Source organism: Pelobates fuscus, chromosome 8, assembly GCF_036172605.1.
Source record: "Pelobates fuscus isolate aPelFus1 chromosome 8, aPelFus1.pri, whole genome shotgun sequence".
Lineage (NCBI taxonomy): Eukaryota > Metazoa > Chordata > Amphibia > Anura > Pelobatidae > Pelobates > Pelobates fuscus.
The window spans coordinates 60280250-60298140 of record NC_086324.1 but is presented as its reverse complement, the minus strand read 5'-3'; the positions used below and the strand labels follow the sequence as shown (position 1 = coordinate 60298140).

The window sequence follows — 17891 nt, the reverse complement described above, 5'->3', positions numbered from 1 at the left end:
AACGTTACATGACCCTGTCCATCATCCCTTTAATGCGGTGCAGGTGTCCTGTCCCCTTAGCATAATGTTTCCACCTCTTTGTTTGACGATGGGGATGGTGTTCTTGGGTTCATAGGCAGCATTTCTCCTCCACCAGACACGGCGATTAGAGTTGATGCCAAAGAGCTCGATTTTGGTCTCATCTGGCCACAACACTTTCACCCAGTTCTCCACTGAATCAATCAGATGTTCATTGGCAAACTTCAGATGGGCCTGTACATGTGCTTTCTTGAGCAGGGAGACCTAGTTGGCACTGCAGGATTTCAGTCCTTCACGGAGTAGTGTGTTACCAATTGAGTTCTTGGTGACTATGGTCCCAGCTGCCTTGAGATCATTAACAAGGTCCTCCCGTGTAGTTCTGGGCTGATTCCTCACCATTCTGATGATCATTGAAACTCCACAATGTGAGATCTTGCATGGAGCACCAGACCGAGGGAGACTGACAGTTATTTTGTGTTTCTTCCATTTGTGAATAATCACAACTGTTGTCACCTTCTCACCAAGCTGCTTGGCGATGGTCTTGTAGCCCATTTCAGCCTTGTATAGGTCTACAATCTTGTCCCTGACATCCTTGGACAGCTCTTTGATCTTGACCATGGTGGAGAGTTTGGAATCTGATTGATTGCTTCTGTGGACAGGTGTCTTTTTTCAGGCAATGAGCTGAGATTAGGAGCACTCCCTTTAAGAGACACCAGGGAGCCAGAAATCTTGCTGATTGATAGGGGACCAAATACTTATTTCACTCAATGACATGCAAATCAAATTATAACTTTTTTGACATGTGTTTTTCTGGATTTTTTGTTGTTGTTGTTATTCTGTCTATCGCTATTAAAATACACCTGTCATTAAAATTATACACTGATCACTTCTTTGTCAGTGGACAAACGTTCAAAATCAGCAGGGGAGCAAATACTTTTTTCCCTCACTGTACCTTTGTAAATGTAGGAACAAAGTTTTACTTTTATTTCAAAGCCTGCAAGTCAGCAAGTATCAGTGGAATCTCCCTATTGGTCTGTAGATCACAACGAGTAACCTTCTCTTGTATGCATATAGATTGGATTAGCAGATCCACCATGTTTTTAGGGACACATATAATGTTGCAAAATTTATGAAAACGCATGAAAAGGGCTGCCCTGCAGTATTTATAATGCATTTTCTACAGGATTCTTAATTGCCTAATCGCTTCACCTTATATACCTTGGTGGACACGGTAACCCTATATATAGACATACTATGAGCACGTATGATGCGGTTCTTGAGAAAATTAGTGATTCCTTCAATGGCTGACATTGGTGTTTTTGGGAAGGTGTAAGGAAACACCCTTGTGCTACATCCCTCACCTTGTGCCCCTGCCTTTAATTAAGGCAAAAGCTTTGACTCACTAAAATATGCCATATCAACAGAGCTAGATTATTTTCTCAGTAAATTATATCAAATGTCATGAAGATTTAAACTGCATGATGCTCTTTGGCATTTGTTCCCGAAACAGTAAATTGTGGTTTACTGAAAACCAAACTGAAGAATATAGGCTAAACAAGTTGCCCTGGGAAAATTCTCTAACCTCAATGATTTTCCAATTTGTCTAATTTATCCCAGTTTTTCCACTTCTATTTTCAGTTCACTGCATTTCTCTGTTTACTGACTAACCTTGTGTATGCATGTATGTTAGTATTTATGTATGTAAATTGGTTAATATGTATGTACATACAACTTACAACATACAACTGTCTTGTTTGGATTGTGTTTAGAAGCTGATATGAAGGTGACTTTGGGCCAACAGCCTCCATGCACTGACAGTGAAATGTCTCAATTCTGGATTGATACATCTCTCAAGGGGCTCTTCCTCTGTAACGGTGTAAAGTGGATCACAGTACTTGAAAGTAAGAGGAAGAAAATTGCTCCCTGCACACTAAAATTATTTTGCTTTACAGTTTTTTCCATTTTGTAGTGTGGCAAATAATTTATTTTTCTTTAGTGCTACAAGGTGGACTCAGTATCCAATCATGCCACAAATGGTTTAGAATGTTGGTATTAATGCACACGTTTTGCCAAGTCATTTCTCTAAATTACCTTTGATTTTGCAGGTAGCATGACGTGTTTTTTGTGACTGCTGACTGATTCCTGTTCCTTAATTAATTATTGGATCCTTTCACACACAGTCTCTCTCTCTCTCTCTACTAATTGATGACCGGCTACATGGTCCACAAATCTCACCCAGTCTAACCAATCTTTTAGCAAAGCTTTATCTTTGATGTGGCCGCACATATCGCAGCATGTGAATCATCCTCTATTTTTCTCAAAGCTCATGTGTAGATAGAGTTTTACAGCACTGCGGGCAGTATATTCGTTTTTAATCTTTATGAAAATCAAATTATGCTTTGCAGCCTGCTTGTCTGATTTTCTGGTAGAGTGAATGAATTAAAAGCTCTCTCTAAGATTTATGGAGCCTTTTAAGTTAATCATTGCATGGCACGCCCAGAGGTTAAGACTTTCCGGGAAAACATAACACGCACTATAAAGGGAAGACTTTTATTCCAAGGAGCCTGGAAAATACCCCCTCCCCACCGCCCTCACATAGTTCAGAGACTGTTAATATAAAAAAAATTTAAATCTTTATCTGTAAGCAGAGGAAATGGAGATGGCATTTGTTAAATTATCTGTTTTAATCAGCTAAACGTTATCCTCCAGTAAAACAAAGAGAAAACTTGTTAATTTAACCAATAAATTGCCGGTTTAGTAATAATGTTATTCCAAGTGTAATATCTAATAATCTAACCGATAATCTAAATTAGTCTACTAGTATGTAATAATAAAAAAGTGATAACGCTTTTCTAGTCTTGCTCTGAGATTGGGCATGACTCCATTGTCTCTAAATCTGGATTCCATCCAGGAAATCATTAATGAGCTTTATTTGCTAAATGAAGAATTATGGTGAATTGAAAAGTAAATTGCAAATTTAGGCCAAAGAAAAATTCTTCGGTTTGGCTATTATTACAGCATGGCTAATTTGCAATCAATTTGTCAATTAATCGGAATACCTTGTTTAGTGCCTATACCTAAAATATTGTTGAAGGCAGTTTAGAATTCCAAAATGTATTTTTGTTCACAAAATATTTATTAGAGTAGGAAGTGGAGTCATGAGTGGATGTACCCTACAGATGATTTTATAAGGTAGATAAGATTAGACAGAACTTACAGTTCATGGCAGTATGCCTTGTTAAGACTGTATATTTAGTGGGGCGGAGCTAGCCGCAGACCAGCACAGACGCACTGTAAAGAGCTCCGTACCAAAACGAGCAATTAACCTGATATAACAGCGGAAATCGGGCGTCCACCTCCACCAAACCTTCACCGCTGGTTGAGGCACAGAAAATGGGAAAGAAAAATAAAAAACCAAGACCGGATAAAACCCCTCTAAGCCACGATATTGGCGAACTCCTGCAAAACTCACAGAAGGCCGCATGGGAGAAGACGGGAACTCTGACTCATCTGGAGATTTTTACCCAGACCCAGGAAAAAGCGTAGCGATCAGCCAGTCCACAGGGCACAAGGCCAAAGCATCCCCGGCAGGAGAACCGGTCACAGCAGCCCTGCTGACAAAAATGTTCATGGAAGCCGACAGAACACACTTCAAAGAGGCCATGGAGGGGGCCACCACGAGGATTACCCACCTAGAAGTCAAAACAAACTCGCAAGACACACGTCTTAACACTCTGGAACAACAAATGTCTGATCTCCACAGACTTCAAATGGGCACAGCAGAGAAGGTGGAGGCCATGGAGGACCACAGAAGGAGAAACAACCTAAAGGTCAGAGGGGTACTTGAGGATGTAGGGCTAACAGACCTCCCACACTATGTGAGGCGCCTAATAGCATCATTACTGCAGCCCAAACAGGCAAAACTTGTCAAAATAGATGGACTGTTCCGCCTGCCCAAATCTACAAACGCACCCCCTACCGCCACGGCCGACATTATTGTGAGATTCCAATCCCACCAAGATAAGAGCGCAGTACTCACAGCGACCTGAGGGAAAACCCCTCTATCATTCGAGGACTCTCAATTATTGTTGTTCCCCGACCTAACGAGAAATACCCTAAGTTGGCACAAATCGCTGCAACCAGGTCTACACCACCTGAGATCTAACAACATACAATACCGCTGGGGAACACCACGGCTCCTCACCTTCACATACCAAGGGACTACCTACTGGGTGAGAAGCCTGCATGATCTGGACCCAACCTGAGCCAACTAGGCCTGACGGTGCGACGACTGAGGTTTGATATAACACGAGCTCAGGCCATCCCCCCCCCCCCCAACTCCTTAAGCCAAAACACGAGATAACTAACTGCGATACACCCTTGGTGGGGGCACCTCTCTCCCTGGCACACTACAGTCTGAGAGACTCTAATGCCCCTAATTAGCCCTTGCCTTACTTGGTGTCCAGAGAGTCGTTAATCTGTTATGTTCTAACTTTGACCAACCTGTTTTACACACAAAAAAAAAAAAAACACTCAGCATGGGACCATGACTCAATATCAGCTATGCATATATTGTTGTGTGTGAATTATTAGGGCAATGGCCCACATATTGTAAAATATTGCCATCTTGACATGCTGAGTGAACAAAATAAAGAATAAAATAAAAAAAAAAGACTGTATATTTAATATTTTTAAGAAGAAAAATAAAACCCAAAATATAGTTTAATGGAGTTAAAATAATGCTTTTTGCAAAAAGGAAATGCAAACTAAATTCAGTGGGTAAAAACTAAATATATAGCACACATTTTCTTTAATCCTTTCGGTGCCTTTACAGATTCAATTAAAAACTATTTGTGTTGTGTTTTTGTAAGAAACTGTCATTTATATAAGTTCAAATCATAAAGTAAAGTTGCTTAAGTAGGTTAAAAGTATGCAGCCTATTTTCCCTGTACAAAAAATTCTAATTCTCTATGTAGTAAAACAGCAACAACAAAAAAACAACCTCATACATGGTAAACACAAATATATTAATGTTTGCGTTACTCAACTGACAATTCAAATGCAACGTACTCCCAGCCATAGAGTGCCAGGTTTAGGTACACAAAACCATGTGATTTACAGTATGTGTAATAAGAGGGATCTGGATTTCCTTAGTGAAAATCTGCCTTCCATCTGCTTTAAGATGTCATGCCTTTGGTAGTCTGAAGTGTATTCAAAGGGTTCTAAGGCTAAATTGTATCCAGCTCACTAAGCCCTGCACTATAGCTTCACTGTGGAAGATGGCCAAGAGCAATTGATTGGGGAGACGCTAGTTTCTAAATATTATATTAATATTATATTCTTAAAAAAACAGCAGACATATTAAAAGCTAATATGGTGTGCATTAACTTAAAATCTTAAATGTATAAATTTTGAAAGATTCCCTAGGTGTGACTTTTAATTTAAGAAGTCTAGATAACATTGACTGTAAGATAATTATGGGTATTGTAGTACAGTAGTGGCTGGAGGGCTAATGTCAGACACCCCTACTTTCGAGGCTTGATAAACAAAATTATGTTTATCCTAATGAGTGGATTTAGGGATACATATGGAGGTGAATTTATAACCCGAATTAGTGTATTTAATAATAAGTAAGGTATATACATGTACTTCATATTTACAACTTTGCCATGTCATTCTATGTATGACCAGGAAAAGAGAGATTGGACTATGTGGAAGAATATCAGAATTTGGCCACTACCTCTGAGACTATGGGATTGGAAATCTTCCATATCCCGGGAGTCGGCCATTTTGCTGTGATGGCCAACAGGAATAATCAGCCTGGATCAGTCCTCTACAAGTGGAGCGACGGGAAGTTTAAAGTCCATCAATACTTCATCACCTACCAAGCACAAGCATGGAAACATTTTACAATAGGAAAACGGGTAAGGATATCATCACCAAACATATCTGAATCACGAAACCTTCTGAGGTCAGAATTGTTTTTTTAAAAGTTTGGATATTTTGGTATACATGTTTAAAACTGGTTGTCACTTCATTGCACTGTAATCCAAATGCTAAAAAAAATTATTGTGAGAGATCTTGGCAAACTATTTTGTTTAAGTTAATTTTATTTTGGAAATATAAACATACACAGAGTTATTCACTAAACAAAAATGATTGATCAAAAATTGGTCATCATGGAATAGCTGAATTGCAAATTCTCTTAAATGTGGCTATATTAGCATACGCTGTGGGCAGAAGGATTGTCTGGGGGTGATCTCTGCTGGTCTCCCCGTAACTTAATTCTTTATCAGGGGAAAGACCTATTTCTAAAAATGGTTTTCTCCCAATCTATGCACTTGCTAGAAAATCTGCTAGCACAGTTTATAAACAGAATGTTTCACTCATTAAAAATAGCATAAGTTTTACATGAGATCAAAGGTACTCTTTTAGAAAAGGTTGACTTCTTACCAAGGGTCCACAGAATGCTGCTCCTTGCCTCCACTACTTCCTATGGAGAGTCGGAAGCTCCCTATCTGAGCTAAAGCCGGCGGTGTAGGACTTGGTTCATTGGCTGAGAGAAACCAGCTGATGCTCTCTGTGGTAACTTGTCTTCCTTGCATGGTAATTTATGTTCCTTTCAGGACCTCCTTAAACAAAGAAACAGGTCTAGGTAGGAGGGCTAAGAATCTTTCCTTCCCTCCCACAATTGCTAAAGGAAGTGATGCATGAACAGGATGTGATGTAAAACACATCATCTCAACTAAGGGTATATAACATAAGGCAAGGCAAGAAATCAGTCTGTTGCTTCCTTTTCTTCCTTGGTGGATGTGATGTTGAACTTGCAGCAGTGAGCCATTACTAGATGTGAAGGCCTAACCGTGGGTGAGATCAAACGTGTGGGGAAGGGGATTACTATATAGATAGATAGATAGATTTAAAAAGGGTTGTTGCTCCGTGGGTCTGGGCTGTGTGCTTGTGATAAATTTATAGTATTGTGTTGTTACCTTCTAATAAATACCTTTTAATGTAGACGAACCTTGTGTAATATATATATATTAATTTGGTGATTACACCACACTCTCAACCATTAAGCTAGGCCTGCATGGCAGGGCTTAGTTCAGGAGAGATAAGAAAGCTCCTGCTCAGGAGTTTCTATCTCTTCATAAGAAGTGGTGGATGTGGGGAGTGTCACTTGGTGGGCCCCAGGTAAGAAGGGGTAAGTTAAATGGTTTGACTATTTTTTTTTTTGTAATTCTTTATTTTGTTTGTGCAAAAAATCACAAGTTGACTTGAACTGCCACAACAGCATGTACATGCCCATAACCATTATACATTTGGGAATAGGAACATGGCAGGTGAGGAATGTTGCAAATTTTTTATAGAGAAACATGGAAAGGCAGTTCTGCATAAACATAAACATCAACTTAAACTGTGACATTGGTTACCGGAGGTGGTTTAGTGTTTTGGGCAAGACACCGCTTTTGTTTAAATAAAAAAGAGAAAACAATTCTAAAATTGGTTGTCGTTTGTTAAATTCCGTTTATAGTCAGACAGTGGGACCTAGACTCTGTCACCCAGGGCTATTTTGTTGCTAGTTAAGGGGTAAATCACTGGGTCATTAGAGTGAAGTGTGGTTAATGTTCCATTGGGGCCCGTTGTAACATATCGACAGCTGTGATTTATTTTCCTGTAGGGCATTTTTGGTGGGTCACCGGTGGACTAGAAGTATCGGGTGGATATGGAATGTTTAGGAGTCCCCTGTCTGTTGATTGATTTGCTCCCCACCAAACACTGGAGTAGAGGTTTGCAGAGTGGTTCTCTTGGGGATTCGGTAGGGAGGCGGCGGTGTACAGACCATTTAAAGGTAATTGGAGGTGCCTGGTAGGCATCGCTAGTGGACTATAATTATAAACTGGTTTTGAGGATTGTGAGCGGACTGGAACTCGATTTCGGCCATGGAGGTGGGATGGCTAATTGGTGGTAACAAGGAGGCTGTTACTGCAAGACATTGCTAAACCGTAATGGCTATATAAGTAACAAACACAAACAAAAAATTTAAATAAAAATAAAGAGGGGGGACAGGAAAGCGGAGAAATGAGAAAAAGGATATCAGAAAAAACCCTGGTAGACAATAATCAGTCCTGCACGGTGGTGGGATATGTAATCCTCTTTGACTATTGATTTTTAACGAAGGCAGGGCAGCCCTGGCACCATAAACACTACAGCGAGATGTACTAGTTATGGTGTTTGGGGTGTTCCCTTATTTTTAAATGTATATTAAAGGGACACTACAGTCACTATAACAACTTTAGCTTAATGAAGACATTTTGGTGTATAGACCATGCCCCTGCAATTTCACTGCTCAATTCTCTGCAACTTAAATCACTTTGTTTATGCAGCACTAGTCACACATCCCTGCCTGTGACTTGCACAGCCTTCCTAAATACTTCCTATAAAAGACATCTAATGTTTATACTTCCTTTATTGCACATTCTGTTTAAATTAGAATTTCTTATCTACTGCTCTGTTAATAGCTTGCTAGACGCCCCAGGAGCAATTTACAGAACAGGAGATAAACATTTTAAAGTAAGTTACATCTGATTAGAAATGACACCATTTTGTTTTCATGCATGCTGTGTCAGTCACATAAAGGGTAGGTGTGGCTAGGGCTGCATAAACAGAAACAAAAGTGATTTAACTCCTAAATGGCAGTGAATTGAGCAGTGAGACTGCATGGCCATGATCTATACACAAAAACTACTATATTAGACTAAAGTTATTTTGGTGATTATAGTGTCCCTTTAATTGCTGAGGTCAACCTTGGTTCCACCAAAAGTTGTGCTACTCACAACTGGCTGATAAAAAGGAGGAAAGATTCTAGAAGTATTTAAAATGTAATATATATATTAGCTGAGCCTTTGTTAGAAGGTAGCACATGTTGAAGTTCCCAATAACTTCAAAACACACCCCAAAACTTTATCTGTGGTGGTTTTTCTAGTGTCCCTTATTAATATCTTTAAATATTTGCTGTTTCATCACAAGTCAGTTTGCATAAGCATTGGAACACTTCCAAGTACAATGTAGATAGAGATGTCCTGAACAGTTCGCTGGCGCACTGTTCGGGACATCTCTATGTAGAAATGAAATGTTTGCTGTTTCAGAATTCCCATCACACAGCAACAAGCTCTGCATGAAATTCCTGCTCAACACATAATGAGCACAGAACAAGTGCTACGCTGAAGGTGAATTAAAAGACAAATTAAATCTACAAAATGAACAAAGTATCACTTGGGATTTAAAGGGCTTTGTACACTGGAGTGTCAACTCTCTGCACTGATTATGTCCTGCAAATATTCATGCTTAGAAATTATAAAAGAATACATTATTGGATTGTGACACAATCTAGTCATAAATAAAATTGTTACAGTTGCAGAAACTGACCACATGGAATGAGAAGACAGCATTTATTGAGGCAGATGTCCAGCCTCATTTCCTATAAACATGTTTTGATAAATATCGCAGTTGAACAGAACAGGCTCCGTAAAGTTTGTTTAAGGCCGTTTGAAGAGAAAGTTTGAAAAATGATGAAAAGATTTTTGTGCGATTATGAAGCACCCCAGGGGCCTTGAAGTACAGGCAAGGACATGCTGTGAATAAATTAAGAATTTATATATAAACAGCTGTGAAACTGGCTTCTGTTCTAAAAGCTCAGAAGCTGACTGTCTCGTGCCAGAGCAGAAGATGTAGGATTTATAGTAGACTATAAAGGGCAAATTAGGAGAGCAAAGAGGGATGATGTGAGATTATAAAAATAATGTAACTAAAATAATGTCCAGTGCAGGGAAGGATTTACCTAACCTTTTGACTGCAGGTGTGACATCATCTCCCTCGCAGTGAAAGGGTTAAAACATGCTTTTTAGCCCATTGGCATATTTCTTCTACTGAGAGAAGGTAGCCTGGTTTACAATATGGTATGTTGCTGTATTAGAGTAAATAATGGCATTGTAAGAAATATGGCATAATTATGAGACACGGCAAGTAAAGAATGATATTGGCGACAAAATTAAATTTAAAAATTCATGGGTGAAATATAGGATGGGAAGTGTTTTATGACGGGTTGCTGATGAATTATAAAAAAATTTGAAAATTAGGGCTCTGGCACAAAATATCGTATCACGCAGGGTAAATAAGGGATGTAACGGCCACTCTCAGTATCAGAGGGGTGTATGCCGTTGGAGACGTCCTTTTCCCTTTCGAGAAGCTGTGCTGCAGTATTCTCCAGATGTCCTAACAGCCGAACCAGTAGAGAAGGAATAGCAGAGCTCTTACAAGAGCTATTGATTAGCTGGAAGCAGGTTCCCTACAGACACGAGACAAGGCTACGTGTTGAGTGTTAAGCAGATCTGAGAGTTTTATGTGCCAGGTTGGCCTTTTATGCAACTTTTCTCACAAGGTTACCACCCATGTGGACCTTGTGGGGCACCGAAAAATAAATTCAACAGCCAATAGTGTACAATCACAAAGTTAAACACTCATTACAGTAAATTCCTCCCCTCTGCTTGGTAGATAATTCAGGTAATTACTGTATCAACTCAATTATCTCCAAGTGAAAAAAATGAAACTTTTTACACATTTTCAGAAATATTATAAACACACATTCAATTCACATAAAACTTATATATTCGGATAGAGCATAATTAGAGGACCAACATATAAAAAAATCATGCAAATCGGTTCAGGGGTTCGGGAGATAGGTGGAAGTCCCATTTCTGCCCAGCCGCACACGAGTCTCCTGCCCAAAATAGTTCCATGCATTCAGCTGGTGCGGCCGTCCCTTTTATATGTTTAAAAATATTGAACAACCATTCACGCAATTGTTTGTGAGTTTGCTGGTTGTGTGCCGCCTTGTTCGTATGGTGGTTTTACCGAACGCCGCCTCCTTGGGATGAATTAGTACGAATCTAAGTGGTCCTGGAAGTCTCAGCGGTGTTTGGGAGTTCGAGTGCCCGAAAATAGTTCCAGACACTCGACGACCAATTCCCGCTGGACGCGTTTGACAAATGCCGCCGCCATGTGTTCGTGCATACGAATCGACGGCCACCCAGTGAACCACTTAGAATGTTGTAGTTGCGGTATGGCACAGAGTCAATGAGTCAATTGGCGGCACACGGTCTGGGAGGTCTCTTGTTCGACAGTTTGTTAGGTTGTTTGTTCCGTTATACGAACAAATTAACATGGCTGTTTGTTTCCAAATTCATATGTTTTGGGGTATAGTACTGTGAGTTCAATTGTAACAATGTTATAAATCCAATGGCCAGACAAATGAACAGGGTGTCTGTTACAAGGGATGCAGTTCAAAAGTAAGTAAATTGTGATATTTAAAGGGTGATGGTGAGATGCGATATGAAATGTAATATGGAATATGAAGATTTAAATATAGAAATGAGCAACGGGTGTGCAAAGTGGGCCCAGGCACTACATTAATACATAGTCAATGTGTTCTTCCCGTCCCCTGTTTAGGTCTGTATAGGTGATATGCTGTGTGATAGGCTTGCGTACATTACTCAAAAGGGCTTCAATAAAAGATTGCAATTACTGAGCCCAGTGCTGATCAGACCTACACAGCGGCCAGCTTCTTACTGCAGTACCAGATCCCTTATTCTAGCTGGGCAGAGATATGTACAGGGAGTGCAGACACTTGGAAAGCAGATACAGAGGTTTAAAGTTTGGAAACATTGTCTTCTTTGGAAATGTATTAAGGGATACACATTCCCTTTCGCTAATGTAGCACTCCAGCCCCGAGCTAGACATGTCCTTCTGCCTAGTTTAAACTTTATAATCAGATCGATCAGTACGTGATGCCTAAAGTATTATATGTAAGGCTAGATTTTCCATCTAGCACTATAATACACAGTAGGGCTTGAAATATATAATAAACGTCACTGAGCTGCAAACACTAACAGGGTTGTTTACTAAAGTGGAAATCCAAAATGAATTCAAATTGAATTTCAAGTTCATCCCATTGTACAGGGCTACGGAATTTGCTGGCGCTATATAAATAATAAAATAATAATAATAATAATGACCAGAGTAACCAAACCAAATTTTTCCATCTTGGCTATTTTGACCTTTAACCCCTTAAGGACACATGACATGTATGATATGTCATGATTCCCTTTTATTCCAGAAGTTTGGTCCTTAAGGGGTTAAGTTGAAATTCACTTTAAATCCTCACTTTAGTGAATAACTCTGTAAAATGTTAGCAAATTAATTCTTTTTTTGTATTTTATGGTCATCTAGTACCTGATCATATGAAAGTTATTATAGTTCTCTAGAAGTAATTGGCTTCAAATAATGCAAATACATTAGTTATCAGATATAGAAGGAATGTAAAGTAAATGTAAAGCATCCATTTACTGAGGATCAGTGGTCCTTGACCATCTCTTGGTCTAAAAGTCATAGATGATATTGCTCCAAGTATATTATACAGATCGATATTTCTTTAATGTGCTGATATTGAATGCAGGGAAGTATCTAAAATCAATGGTCTCAAACAGATACGATGCTAAATATACCTTCCTGTTATATTGTGTGTTTTGGTAACATCAATACTTTTTTGTATTGGTAGGTGATAGAAATGGAAAGTACACAATACACAGTAATGACATTAACACTTAAAGTGGAACTGTCATTTCTCAGGATTTTTAACACTATGTTTACTTTATCCTAAATTTAACACATTTTTTAAAATGAATTTAATTACAGAAATCCACACTGCTCTATTTTGGAACTTCATCTTGGTTCCGTGTCAATCACTGGTAAAAGCTGTGCCCTTTGCACCCGTCAGTCAGCATAGAGAGAGGATACAAAATAGAAGCCTCTACAATATGTGCCCTAGATGTGCTTGAACTGAATTAAATACATATTAATGTACATTTAAAAATATATAGGGGATTTCCAATTTTTTTTATTCACTGGTGTAATTTCCACATAAGTAAACGTTAACCTTTAATACATTAAAGGAACACTATAGGGTCAGGAATACAAACGTGTTTTTCTCATAATATAGTGGTAAAAAAACATTTTCCCCTTAAAAAGGGTGAAAACTAAACTTTATTCCAGCACCTCATGGGTTCACTGGCGCTGGCTCCGCATCCATTCCACCTTTTTGGCTGACATCATCCCAAATGACGATCTCAGCCAATCCAATGCTTTCCCATAGCAAAGCATAGGGAGGCTTATAATCGTCTCCTTGTAAAGATGTGAATGCATCTCTGTGGGGAAAGTTCAGCACATCCATGCAGAGGGTGGACACTATGCAGCACTGACTCAGGAAGCACATCTAGTGGCTGTTTGAGTGACTGGCTCAGGAAGCACATCTAGTGGCTGTCACTGGAGGTGTTCCTAGGGAGCCATGTAAACAATGTATTTTCTATGACAAGGCAGTGCTTAAATTAAAAAGCTTTTAGGAACATACTATATTAAGCAGAACAACTACGTTAAGCTGACAATAATGTCCCTTTAATGTTGGGGATTCCAAAACTTTATGAGTCTGGTTATTTTTGGAAAAATCTACTTACGAGTTTACCTGTAAATACTGTTTACAGTAAATTATTTGGTACCTTCACTCTCCTTAGTATAATAACCTGGTTAAAAAATATCAATGAATATACTGTCTTTAAATGTTTTCAGGATGAACATTTCCTCTTTAATCAGCATTCTCACTGTGTTTAAAACCTCAATTACCTATGTTCAGTAAAGCATTCGAAGATAGCAGGTCATATTTTAACATACTCTTCCTGTTATGCTTAAGATAAAAGACCTTTTTCCTTTTTATCACAGAAGGTGGCAATTGAACTGAAAAATAAGTTAGGCTTAATTAGAAAGTAACATAATAATCAGGGCTTTAAAGAAGACCTTAGTGCATTAAGTTCGATCTTTTACACATCCCCTTTCTGCTGCTTTTGCTATTCAAATGTATATTTTTCCTGCCAAGATGGCTTTTGATGTTTCTCAAACGGAATGCTCAAACCGGCAAATTCTGATACGGTATCCAACTGTTCCCTGGAACTTCTCTGCCTCTAAGGTTAAAGTGACCAAATGGTATTCTCTCTAGCTATTTTAGAACTACAACTACCATGATCCTTTTCCAATCTAGCCAACCTAAATAGGCTAACAATTAAAATAGGAAAGAAAAATAGAAAAAAAAGGGATAAAATAAAGGAGGAGATTACTTGTAAAAAAAAAAAAGGAGAAAGAAGGAGCAGAGTATTTGTAGAATAGGAGAAAGAAGGAGTAGAGTACTTGTAAAAAGGAGAAAGAAGGAGTAGAGTATTTGTAGAATAGGAGAAAGAAGGAGTAGAGTACTTGTAAAAAGGAGAAAGAATGAGTAGAGTACTTGTAAAAAGGAGAAAGAAGGAGTAGAGTACTTGTAAAAAGGAGAAAGAAGGAGCAGAGTATTTGTAGAATAGGAGAAAGAAGGAGTAGAGTACTTGTAAAAAGGAGAAAGAAGGAGCAGATGACTTGTAAAAAAGGAGAAAGAAGGAGTAGAGTACTTGTAAAAAGGAGAAAGAAGGAGTAGAGTATTTGTAGAATAGGAGAAAGAAGGAGTAGAGTACTTGTAAAAAGGAGAAAGAAGGAGTAGAGTACTTGTAAAAAGGAGAAAGAAGGAGCAGATGACTTGTAAAAAAGGAGAAAGAAGGAAAAAAAATATATAAAAAGGAAAAGGAGAGAATAATAGTAAGTGGGCTACCTAGCTCAGCCTTCCTGCTGGGCATTGCTATAAGGAAGGTAAAAAAATAGAAAAGAGGAAAATAGGTGGTGGTGGGGGTGGGGGGGGGGGGCGGGAGAATTAAGATGCACAGATGAGAAATCATATTATAAGCAAACAGAGAAGTCTTAATCAATAGAGAAAACTACCCCAATAAAGAGATAGAAAGTGTTTCTTTACAGTGCCCAAAATGTAAAAGCTGCTCAACACTAAAAGTGGAATACCCCTTACCCACAATAAAAAAACAAATATACAGAAATAAGGTATACAAATTATACCAAACAAGTGGAGCGCTCTAAACAGTAGAGGGGTTTACTCACCCCTTTGGTACAGTGACAGTCTTGAAAAACTTGAATGTACATATAAAAGGAAACAAAAACAAGAAAAACTAAAATATAGTGCAGATGTTCCAAAAATGGATAATTGGTAGTAAGTAATGACTGAAACCACTCACATGGACAGGAGCCTATATGGTATTGGCTCCGTTTTTCAAGACTGTCACTGTACCAAAGGGGTGAGTAAACCCCTCTACTGTTTAGAGCGCTCCACTTGTTATAATTTGTATACCTTATTTCTGTAAACAGAGAAGTCGTCTGAATATCACCGAAATAGGAGACCTTTGTTTGTTCCGTATGAAAATCAAGCCAGATATCAAATATTTAGTCTTGCAGCATCAACCTCAAGGATCTCATTAATCACTAGTTAAAAGTAATTTCAATTTACTTTATTGTTTTCTCATTAAACTTTATAAAGTTAAATACATTATAAAATTGCATAAAGTAGAAATAAAAAGATAAATGTACGGGGGGCAGGGCCCGACCGCCATGCTGACCGGTCGCGGGCTGGAGAGGCTTCTGCAGGAATCGGCCTTATTTGGGAGAAAATACCAAGCTTAACCCCTTAAGGACACAGGACATGTGTGACATGTCCTGATTCCCTTTTATTCCAGAAGTTTGGTCATTAAGGGGTTAAAGGGACACTATAGTCACCTGAACAACTTTAGCTTAATGAAGCAGTTTTGGTGTATAGAACATGCCCCTGCAGCCTCACTGCTCAATCCTCTGCCATTTAGGAGTTAAATCCCTTTGTTTATGAACCCTAGTCACACCTCCCTGCATGTGACTTGCACAGCCTTCCATAAACACTTCCTGTAAAGAGAGCCCTATTTAGGCTTTCTTTATTGCAAGTTATGTTTAATTAAGATTTTCTTATCCCCTGCTATGTTAATAGCTTGCTAGACCCTGCAAGAGCCTCCTGTATGTGATTAAAGTTCAATTTAGAGATTGAGATACAATTATTTAAGGTAAATTACATCTGTTTGAAAGTGAAACCAGTTTTTTTTTCATGCAGGCTCTGTCAATCATAGCCAGGGGAGGTGTGGCTAGGGCTGCATAAACAGAAACAAAGTGATTTAACTCCTAAATGACAGTGAATTGAGCAGTGAAATTGCAGGGGAATTATCTATACACTAAAACTGCTTTATTTAGCTAAAGTAATTTAGGTGACTATAGTGTTCCTTTAAAAGCCTGACTCAGAGCCAAGAGGCCACCTCTCATGTCCGGGTGGTTGCCGGTGCCACTGCAGTCCCTGAGATCGGGAGCTTTGCAGCCCCAGGGGGAGATGCGAGGCTTCGGGGTCTGCGGCCTATGCGGGTGGAGAGCAGGGCTGACGGCCGCCGTCCTGCTTTGGATCCTGGCTGCCGTGCAACAGTCCAGTGATGTGTCTCACGGGCCCCTTCTTCCCCTCCCCATGGACCGGGGGGGTTATCCCGGTCCTCACTGGAGGGAACCACCGCCTAATTCTGACCCTCTGAGCCTGCCTGGCAAGGCGCACCCCACGCCTGGGCGCCAAAATGACGGAGATGCGACTGAAGCCGGGAATTGCATCTGCAGCTACCTGCAAGCAGCTCTGCCCACAGGACCACAAGCAGCATACACCATGAGCCTACAGACAAGCGTCGGACCCTCTGAAAAGCCCCTCCTTACCCACCCACAGATCAAGCCCGGCTCCACGACTGCCTTCCCAGGCGGGATGCCCCCGGGGTTGAAGCCTGCCGGCGGCGTGATAATCGTTATACCACCCGAACAGAAGCAGACACCAAACACCAGGAGGATGAAGGAGCAGACCACAGCCAGCAAACGCCGCAGATCTACCAATAAATACACCCCAGAGGCTGCAGGATCGGCCGAAACGGGCGACACACAACTGCATCGACTAACACGTGGGGCACACACTCAGCCATGAAAAGGCATTGGCTGACTTGGACTTATTACCAGGCATAGTAACCACTGTCACTCAGCCTCCTATGCCCCAAACAAACTCTCATGAACCTCAACCACTGTTAATCTGCCTAACATGCTCTATAATCAGTGAACTAGATAGTCTGCTCATTGATATGAACGTTAAACTCCTAGCATGTAGTATAACATAGGGACCATGCATGCTCCTTCCCCGGGCGGTGCACCTCTGAGGGCATACCAGCCTATTTAACTGACACCCTCCCTGCTGCTGCAGATGTATCCCAGCTGAGATGGGCATCACAGTGCAACCATTAGTTTATACCCTGTTAGCCTCTTATGCGCCCACACCGAACATAAGGCCCAGCGGCTACCCTGCCAAACTAGTAATCACAGTTTAGTGTGTCACTTTATTTTGTATCATTTCAGTACACTTAGCACAGTAGGTTTAATCGCTAACCACACTTAGTGGAATCGCCTCCATAACTTATCAGGCATGGGCCACAGGGCTCAAGCCAACCTTTAGCTTGATCCAGCCCGGGTTAGAAATACCTGATTGGATTCATAATAGTTATTTGTTTTAATTGCACCCACGTACTACCGTATGTATGACTAAATTGTAGCATCGCTGGTTACACTATCTCATCATGTTAAGCTTCGTTAAACCTCTTGAGAGTCAAGAAGTATTTTCAGTTTCCTTATAAGCAACTACCTAGCAAGATAGACTCACCTTTAAAAAAAAATGTGTGCATGTCATATTAACGCCATATTACTGTTATAAACTGTTTGAAAATGCTAACAAAAAAACCGTGCTATAGAGGCGCTCAAACAATGATGAAATGAAGAATCTAGTATGACTAAGCAGCTCAACACACGTGAAG

At 39.8% G+C, this 17891-nt stretch overlaps 1 protein-coding gene across 1 annotated transcript in view; it reads left to right on the top strand.

The window, feature by feature from the left end:
- The window catches only part of TSPEAR (thrombospondin type laminin G domain and EAR repeats), a 112010-nt gene that overhangs the window by 67910 nt on the left and 26209 nt on the right, over positions 1–17891 (top strand). Inside the window, exons 6-7 of the mRNA XM_063429910.1 lie at positions 1788–1919; positions 5710–5942. Coding sequence (XP_063285980.1) covers positions 1788–1919; positions 5710–5942 — 365 coding nt within the window. The remainder of the gene's footprint in view (positions 1–1787; positions 1920–5709; positions 5943–17891) is intronic.